General features: G+C 38.1%; 1 protein-coding gene across 4 annotated transcripts in view; it reads left to right on the top strand.

Annotated features, from left to right (window-relative positions):
• Window positions 1-9,749, top strand: part of CLCN3 (Cl-/H+ antiporter 3) — a 68,792-nt gene that overhangs the window by 42,102 nt on the left and 16,941 nt on the right. For 3 of the 4 annotated variants that reach the window (XM_007457371.1, XM_007457372.1, XM_007457374.1), the window contains exons 3-8: window positions 2,224-2,323; window positions 3,625-3,812; window positions 4,790-4,912; window positions 6,072-6,278; window positions 8,384-8,464; window positions 9,394-9,711. In XM_007457371.1, the coding sequence (XP_007457433.1) occupies window positions 2,224-2,323; window positions 3,625-3,812; window positions 4,790-4,912; window positions 6,072-6,278; window positions 8,384-8,464; window positions 9,394-9,711 (1,017 nt within the window). The remainder of the gene's footprint in view (window positions 1-2,223; window positions 2,324-3,624; window positions 3,813-4,789; window positions 4,913-6,071; window positions 6,279-8,383; window positions 8,465-9,393; window positions 9,712-9,749) is intronic. The other variant, XM_007457373.1, reaches the window with a different exon arrangement.

The raw sequence follows: 9,749 nt of genomic DNA, 5'->3' as shown, positions 1-9,749 counted from the left end.
TCTCACCCCCGGTGCCACCAGGGAAGCCGCTCCCCCCCCCCAGCTTATTTCGAAGCAAATTCAACATTATATCATTTCAAATATTTATGTCAGTATTTCGCAGGATGGTAGCAATCTAATTCTCATTCCGTTTTTATTTATTAGCTTGACTTTTTCTATAAAGAGAACCTTCCCACACCAGTTACCTGGATTCCCTCAGGTTCGGGTTGTACAGAGAAGGGAGGAGGTTTGACACCTCATGGCTCCCTGGCATCCTCAGAGTTGACCAGTGAGGTTTTGGTTTGCTTGTTTGGTTGCTGTTTCTGTATCTTCATGGGTCTAAACATATTTGATGTGTTTTAATCATCACAATTATTATTCTTATTGATGCCCGTGTTATTCCATTTCTGACCAGTGCCAGCTTATTTAGGTTGGTGTCTGAGTCCTTTGGCCTGTGCTTAGTAGACTTTGATGTATTCTGGGAAGACAAGATAATCCTGGCTCATGTTACACGTTTCCTGCACCTAACCTGGACCTCTCCAAGGAGCTCTGGTTCCTTTGAAGGAAAATGGTACACAGGCAGCCTGAGCGCTGGAGGCTCTTACTGCTTGCAGGCTAGCCATTGTTTCTAGCCTCTTAATTTTAGAGGAACCTTCTAATTTAAGTTAAATGCTGTAGGGCTTTCATTTGACTTCTAGTCCTTAAACCTGTATCTCCTTTCAGCCAAGCCCAGAATCAGCGTCACATGCATTGATTCTCCTCACAGCACACACACAGCAGATGTGTTATTTCAGAATAATGCTACCAACACTCTCGGCAGCAGTATGCTTACTGAAGAGTTTTAGTGTTTTCTTTTTTTTACGATACTTTTTGTCCTTAGTGTTTAACCCACTAGGGTTACACATACAAATTACTTTCTTTTATAGTCCCTGCACCTCCCAACTTATTGCCTTCCTCCTCTTACAGGTAATGATTCACACTTTCAGTGTTATGTTTTGTCGCTTTATTTTTTAAAATACAAGCATATGTATTTATTTATTTTTCTTAGATAAATGGTAGCATCCTATACACACTTATACCTTGCTTTTCTCCTCCAAATGATACTGCATTTATCTCATTCTTTTTTAATGGCTACAGAGTTTTTCATGACATAGATGTACTGCAATTTATTTAACCAGTACTATATTGATGAACGTTTAGATGATTTTCAAATTTTTACTTAATGTTATATCTCATTAAACATTACAGTTATTCTTACTTAGAGGAAGAAGCAACATGAGGTTTATTGTTTTTGAAAGGAATGATCTACCTTTGATTCTAAAGAATGGTTAATATCTGTGATTGGTTGCTTATAATATAGAAGGAATAAAATTGCCGCATTCAATTTAGAACTTACTGAGTCTTTTGAATGGAGCCTTGTGGCTTGAAATAGAGGAAATGTTTGAAATAGGCCAGATCATTGAATTCCGGCTGTAGCCCTCCCGTGGGATGAAGGAGCACTGAAGTCCTGACCCGAGAATGTGGCTTTGTAAAGCAGCCGTGGTAGTAGGACAGAAGAGGTTTGGGCAAGTTAGGGATCGTTTCTTAGGAAGAGAGGAGAGACTTGCCCTCTTGTGTCTTAGAATGAGATCTGGAAATCAGGTCTGTTGCCGTCCTGCGAATCTTACCTCCTGCTCTGTATTTGTAGAGGACGTCTCTGCCTTACCCAGTGATGGGACCCTTCACCTGGGATTGGAGCGCTCCATTCCCGCGTATTACAGGCCTACACATTTTGGCAGCCCCTTTATTCACATGACTGCTTTGTACTACATTTATGGGCATAGTACAGTTATTCACTGACCTTACCTTTTAAAGACTATTATGTTCCACTTAACTGCTAGAAGCAGAGAATGAGCAGGGAATGACAGACATTTCAAGCTATAATGTCTTATTTCTGTTAATATAAAAGATGTATACCAGCTAAGATTGATTCAGTTTAAAACAGTCTGTGTCAGACTTTATGTGGTTTGTGGACCCCTTTGCTCTCATCCTGTGGTTCTTGTTAAAAATACAGATTTCTGGGTAAATGCTTGTCATCTGGGTCACAGGTGTCTGACCTCGTGATTCTGCCCCAAACTCACTTATCCCATTATTTAGTCTAGAAAGTACTGTTCCATGTATAGTAACTGAGAAAATTGTTAGATTCTAAAACTCTGGCTTCTGTTCATAGTTTGAAAAATGAAGCATAAACATTTCTAATTTCAGATCAACAGCAAGAAGAAAGAATCAGCATGGGAAATGACAAAAAGTTTGTATGATGCGTGGTCAGGATGGCTAGTAGTAACACTAACAGGATTGGCATCAGGTAAAGAAATTTTTAATGTAACCCTTTTTTGGTTAACAGGATAATAAATAGTTCTCCCCTCCTTCTTGCAATTTTTTTTCAGGTACTTTGCGATTTTCAGAAGCATTTGTTGCTTTCCTTCAAAAAAATCTTCTTAAATATAAGACTAGGAGGCAGGAGGCGCAGAGTTCTAGTCTTGGCTCTGTCAGCGTACGTGCCTATCCAATTGGGCTGACCTTTCTCGCTCTGTTTCTTTATCTGTAAAACACATGGTTTGGACCAGATGATCAGTGAAGTATATTTTAATGTTTACATCACAGTAAATAGCTACTATTTATTGAGTGCTTCCTGTGTGTCATACACTGTTCCAAAAGCGCTACGTGTGTGTAAACCTCATGGCAGTCCTATGGTCTGAGTCTTAACAGCCGAGGGGACTAAGCACAGAGAGCTTAAGCGACTTGACCGAGGTCATGTACCTAGAGAGTCGGCAGGCCACGGTCAGAGCCCACACTTAAGCTCCGTGTGGGCTGCACCCGCCCAGAGGCCCTGTGGGTGAGACTTTAATAGCAGTTGAAGATGTGAAAACAAACACGAAGGGCTGTTTTACTGACTTTCAGCTTCCACTGTGGAAGATTCTGTCCCGAAGAACACGAGGGAAAGTTAAAAAATTTGTGTAGAGAGTAGAGGCAATCTGATACCCCTTATTGGCTGGCCACTGTTTATGTGACCCATTGATCTTTTTATATGAGAAGGACCTAGATTTTGACCATAAATTTGTGTATTCTCTGTACTCTGTCAGTAAGATGATCTTGGTATATTTGATTTTCTGTTGAGAGAAAAAAAGAAACAAACCTGATAGTCTGTCACAGTAATTCATTAATGCCATGAGTTTCACTAATTCTAACGGCTATTCCATTTTAATGAGTTTGAGATCCTTTGTAAATCTACGGATTAGGTTTCAGATTAAAAGACCCTAGTAAAAACTATGACTTCACAACCTGAGATGAGCCCCTCCCGCCAGGTGGTTGTCTTTGGAAGATTCCGACACATTTTAAAAATCACAGTGAATTTTAATGATGTAAGTAGTTTTAATTTCAAGCAAAGAATAACAGTTTTATTTTAAAGAATAGCTATTTACACTTTTTAAAAAGTAATAGAAACTTATTTCTAATACGATTTGAAATCTTAAATTTGTGTAGTATTCCCTTTATGACCCTTTATTTGTAGGGAGTCCCCAGCTTTCCTTGACCCTTTTAACCTGATAGTTCTGGGCTCCCCAGAAATGGACTGCCTGTTTTCACCACCTCCAACATTTTTTCCAGGGGCATTGGCTGGTTTAATAGACATTGCCGCTGACTGGATGACTGACCTCAAGGAGGGCATCTGCCTTAGCGCACTGTGGTACAACCACGAACAGTGTTGCTGGGGGTCTAATGAAACCACATTTGAGGAGAGGGATAAATGTCCACAGTGGAAAACCTGGGCGGAATTAATCATAGGGCAAGCGGAGGTGAGCCTTGCTTTGTCTCAAAGTGAATTAATAATTGATACCATGAAATGAGTCTCCAGTTCATTCAATTATAGAATTAATCACATGTTAGATGACTGCAGCTGCATGAAAAGAAAATAAAGAAAGAAATGTAATAGGATAGAATGGAAAATATGAGAATACGTTGCCGTGAGTAAAACGTAGGTACTGTTTCAAGAGGCTCTTCTATTAACTGCATAGCCACATACAAATCTGCTGGGTTATGACATAAAATGTATTTCTTATTGTAGAAAAGAAGGAGCTGTGTAACCACAAAGTGCCTAGTAGCATAATACATCACAATGGTTTGGGAAGTATGAATTATCAAAAATTTTAGTGAAAATAAGCCTTCTAACTGGAGATATCTTGCAGAAATGCCTAGATTTTTCTTTGTGGCATGACAGTTTTTAAATGAGTATTTTACTATTGTTGATGTTCTATAAAGAATATTTTAGAAGTTAGAATATTATATTATATATATATATACATGGTTACATGGTAAGTTATGGATACGTTTTTTAAATTTTGTTATAGCTGAATTTTAGCACTAAAAAGAATATATCTGCTGGTGAGATGGGCAGTATGCTGTTTCTCACTTAATCTTCAGGAGAATCGCAGCAAAATGAAATCTGAGTGTGAAGGTAGTTTTGTCTTCACCAACTGTTTCCAAAAAGTGGTTTGTGGGTTGGCGGAGATTGAAGTGCAGCCGAGATTCTTGGCAACAAGACTTTGAGGATCAGGAAGAAGCTAGGAAAAATATTAAATAGATGGTCTCCTTGGTACGTATACAAATATGTTTTTAGACTCTACTTAAATATTTCGTTCATGTAAAGCTTTTATTATTGTGGCAGTAAACCAGGAGCCTTCTACAAGTTTTACCCAAGCTGCTTAGGTGGTAAGCACTTGAATTAGTGGTGCCTGTAAATTAAGTTCATGCTGTTGAACTATTTGTTTCTTAGGGTCCTGGTTCGTACATCATGAACTACATAATGTACATCTTCTGGGCCTTGAGTTTCGCCTTTCTTGCCGTTTCCCTGGTGAAGGTGTTTGCTCCGTATGCCTGTGGCTCTGGGATTCCAGAGGTAAGCCATGCAGTGTTTAGTGTCATCAACATTTTGCAGTTGTGATACTCATCTGTTGGCTTGTAGGGGGGAAAAGTAGTGGTTTTTCTGAGGAAGTGGTTTGTCTGTAATATGAAAAAGAAAAATTTTTTAATGCCAGCTGATAGTAGACATTGTTGAAAGAAATTCTTCCCCATACTCATTTCATTGTTGGTTGTGGAGGTTGATTTTTTTTCCTCACCGCTAATTTCACACATGACTAAACGAATATCAGCACTGAGCTAAACACCAAGAACCTGGAAAATATCTTGCAGCCTCAAGTTCTTTGGTGACTTAGTTGATGTTTTGCTCATATGAACTGGATTTGATTACGTTCATTTTCTTTTTATAACTATCTTTTAATTAGATAAGTTAATAATCCTTGAATTTGGCAGATAACATTTATAACCCTTTTGTACTTTAAAATAAATACTTGATCATAGTGGGTCCATAGTACAAACTTTTGGGTTTTATTTTTTATCAACAATGACTTAAAGAAGAATATACTTAAGATTGAACATGATGTGAACTTATTTCTTTTCTTTTCCCTTTTTATTTTTCTGTCCTAAATAAGCTGCTAGCTTTTTCTAGTGCATTGTTTTTAAAAACAATTTTAGTGATTTTAAAGCTGTATTAATTAAGAATGTCTTTAATAAGGAGCAATGCTGTGTAGTATGTAGCAGTTGTCACTCATCCTTCTTAATACATAGGAAAATATTACACATTATTACAGTACTCTGAGAAGGCACAATATCTTTAAAGGCAAAATATCTTTATTTCTGACACAGAATGTCTGAAATGTATCTAACTGTATTATATGTCTGTAACAGAAATATCCCACTTTACCATTTGCTGGTTATGTAATTATACCCCTTGCACTGACGTCTGTAGCCCCTTAACATGGCCTGGTATTTTAGTTTTGTTCATGAGATAGGGTTGCCTTCTGTCCTTGCTGGGAAGGAGAATTAGAATACGTTACAGATTTGTTATGTAGAGCATAATAGTTCAAGCTCTCAGGAGATGAGTTGTGAATCTTTCCACTGTCCACCAAAATTTGCAGGGTAAAACAAGAGAGTAATCTATTAGTTAAGGTCTCATGTTTCTTAAAGGAAATGAAGCTGCCTTGATCTTTCCCTTGTAGATTAAAACTATTTTGAGTGGATTCATCATCAGAGGCTACTTGGGAAAATGGACTTTAATGATTAAAACCATCACATTAGTACTGGCTGTGGCATCAGGTTTGAGTTTAGGAAAAGAAGGGCCCTTGGTACACGTTGCCTGTTGCTGTGGGAATATCTTTTCCTACCTCTTTCCGAAGTACAGCACAAATGAAGCTAAGAAAAGAGAGGTAAGTGTCTTCTGTTGTTTATTTGACAGACGAACATCTGTTACATAGACTTAATCAGGGAAGAATCTCCTAGTGTAAGGATCACATTGGATACATTCTGTATTCAGATTACAATTCTAATGTGTTCTGAATGATCTCCAGTATCTGTCTGGAGTCCATCCCCAGTGCCTTACTCCTGTATTTCAGGGAGGTTTAGATGGCCTGGTGTCGTTGGTTTCAGCTGAATTTCACAAAGATTTGCATTTGTTTTTGTTTTGCTGACACCTCTCCTGCTCTGGAGTGTTTCCCAAATGTAACATTGTTTTACTCCTGTTTCTCCGGATCAGTGTTTCTCCTGGGGTGGGCCATCTCACCAGCTGTTTTCCTCTGGAGGAGGTGTCTGATGCCCAGTGGGGGAGGCGTGTCATCTTAGAGAGCTCTCTGGCACCTTAGGGAAGCTCGAAGGGTCTTTAACCTCCTGAGGTTACATCAGAGATTCCCGTTAAGGGGATACAGGACTTCCTCTTGCCTGAGATCTTCTAGGAGACCTTTAAACTTGATATATCATAGAGTTCCCCTGATGTTTCTAGGTTGCTGTGGATATTTTCTAGAAGAAAAGTGGGCTCCTGGGACCTTCTTATTAGCTCTAGACTTTGGGAGCCCAGTCCCTTCCTGTTTCCCCAGTCTCAACTGCATTTGTCTACCCAGTGCAGTTCCTTTACTTGCTATTGTACCTTGACATTTGTGGGGTAAGATTTTAATTTTTATTTATTCATTATAAGTACAAAAATTAATTTATTAGAAAATATTATAGAAATTAAATTCACCCAGATTTTAATGTGCACACTGTGAAGATTAGTCATGTTTATGACATTAACTTGATTCTGACACCTTGGCGCGTAAATGACTAGAGTTCACACGTTAGTTGAAAGCATTTAGGCTTCGTATTTTGGCCTTCATCCCTTGACCACTTCCTTGACGTGTTTAAATTAAGTGATTCTTAGATATTTATGAAACAGACGAAAACATCTGTGACTTTTAAGTATGTGGGTGCTAGCTTGGTTGTAAAATTCTATTATATTAAACGTGGAATCAGAGAATTCAGTTAAGTCTGTTGTCTGCAATCCTGTTGGTGGAAAAAAAAACAAAATAGTAAGTTCGATTTGCTCTCCCTCCTCCCCCAAATAAGCAGTCTGCCTTCTAAAGCCGGGTACAATTTAATTAAAACAAGTATTTGTTCATTTTTAACTTACCAACTACTGACTGTGGAGCCTGACTGTGGAGTTTGTGCTCTTAACACTTACAATTTAATTTTTATTATTTCAAATTTCTCTTTCAGAGATGTCAGAATTCACCATTTGAGGAAATGCTTTGGTAGCCTCAGATATTTACTGGAGTAAAGTAGTAAAAGGAATAAAGACTTAGAAGAGTACTTGATTACCAGTAGATGCCCAGTGACTTGATATGTGTGTTTGGCTTCGCCCTGGTGGGAGGTGGGCAGCGTTCAGTGGCCGCCTGGGGACTGGAGGGAGGACCGTGAGTGCTGTTTCTTCCTTGCTGGGACCTGTGCTGGGCGTGCGCCCTCGGGTGGCCATGGATTGTACCCTCACCTGAGGCTCCCATGGGGGCAGTAGCGGTCTCTTCAGAGGCTTAGGGAACTGAACCTGTAGGGAGCTCAATAGGTTTTAAGTTCCCTGGACATTTCACTAGGATGTGGGCTAGAGTAATTATTAATGATGCAGCAGTGAGCTCCAAAATCTGAAGAGATAATATCCTGTTTAAAAACAAACAAACAGCTCTCTCCACTGGTCTCTCCACTCGTGTCCTCAAGCACACATCTCGAAGGTTGTCTGTGTTCATTGCCTTTCCTTTACCTCCTGCTTATTACATTGGTGTATCTCGCACAAATGTGTTTTGACTGGATATTGAATATAGGAGTGACCTTTCAATTAAAGCAGAAGAGAAGAAAATCTTGTTAGAAGAAATGTTTGTCTTTGCTTGGAGAGAGGGAGACATGTGAGTTCAGTTCAGAAGGGCATTTCGGAAATGTGAGTAACATGAGGAATTTGTGTTTGGTATGTTTGAGTTTCTAAGAACATGTGAAATAACCCGCATCCTCTTTGTAGGTGCTGTCAGCTGCCTCAGCTGCAGGTGTTTCTGTAGCTTTTGGTGCACCAATCGGAGGAGTTCTTTTCAGCCTGGAAGAGGTAGGTTAAAACAACCACCAGCAATTAAAATTATGTATAATTACCATTACACATGTATTTTGGCACACTTTTCAGTTTTATAACTAGTATAATAGATACAGACTTTGCTTTTAAGTTTTCAAATTTATTTTCATAGTTATTTTTCACTCTTTCTTACATTAAAAAGTCATGAAAAGTAATATATATGTTCTTTAGTGAGAAAAGTCTTTAAAAAATATTATTCATGTATAAAATGTTAGTGATTATTTAAAATTTAAGTTTGTTGAACATAATTAAGGGTAAGCACAAATAGAAAATATTGGAAACAATCCTTATTGGCTAAATTATAGCCTTGTTTTTATTTAAAGATTTTTAATCAGTCTCTAAGTCATCTTTTTAAGTTTTTCTTGTGTGATTATTTCTGTGGCATTTATTGATGTTTAAGGAAATAATTCTAGTTGCTTCAGTGGAATATTTTGTTTTTGTGTTCTCACTGGTGCTTAAGAGTTTTTACACATTTACACAAAAATGTGACTTAGAAATGTTTAAAATTTACTTTTCTCCCCCAGTTGTTTATGTTCTTCTTTTTTGCTTCAGTATCTAAGAGGGAAATTAAATACTTCTTTATGAACTAACAGGAGTTGGTGGTGGTACATTTATTCTTAACTACCATGATTGAATTGGCATGAAGCTCATTTTAAAAATAACACAATGCTAGGTATTTTAAATAATTATTAGACATTTATAATCAGTTGATACTGTGAATTAGTAATGATGTGATAGCCAAAGTTACTAAATAGTGGTATTTTTCTTACCACGGTAAAATCCCTTATATGTAAATTCTAGCTGCAGCAAAATTTAGAGTGTTGATATTTACCGTTCAAGTTGTAACATATCAGAACTATCTTATAAAATTATAGCATTAATTTTTCTTTTCCTTTTTTTTTTAGGTTAGCTATTATTTTCCTCTAAAAACTTTATGGAGATCATTTTTTGCCGCTTTAGTGGCTGCATTTGTTTTGAGATCCATCAATCCATTTGGTAATAGCCGTCTGGTCCTTTTTTATGTGGAGTATCATACACCATGGTACCTTTTTGAACTGTTTCCTTTTATTCTCCTCGGGGTATTTGGAGGGCTATGGGGAGCCTTTTTCATTAGGGCAAATATTGCCTGGTGCCGCCGACGCAAATCCACCAAGTTTGGAAAGTATCCTGTTCTCGAGGTCATCATTGTTGCAGCCATCACTGCCGTGGCAGCCTTTCCTAATGCCTACACGAGGGTCCACAGCCGCGGACCTATTAAACA

Source organism: Lipotes vexillifer, unplaced genomic scaffold (genome assembly GCF_000442215.2).
Source record: "Lipotes vexillifer unplaced genomic scaffold, Lipotes_vexillifer_v1.1 scaffold668, whole genome shotgun sequence".
Taxonomy (NCBI): Eukaryota; Metazoa; Chordata; class Mammalia; order Artiodactyla; family Lipotidae; genus Lipotes; species Lipotes vexillifer.
The sequence above is the reverse complement of the archived record's forward strand: the minus strand, read 5'-3'. Positions and strand labels throughout refer to the sequence as shown.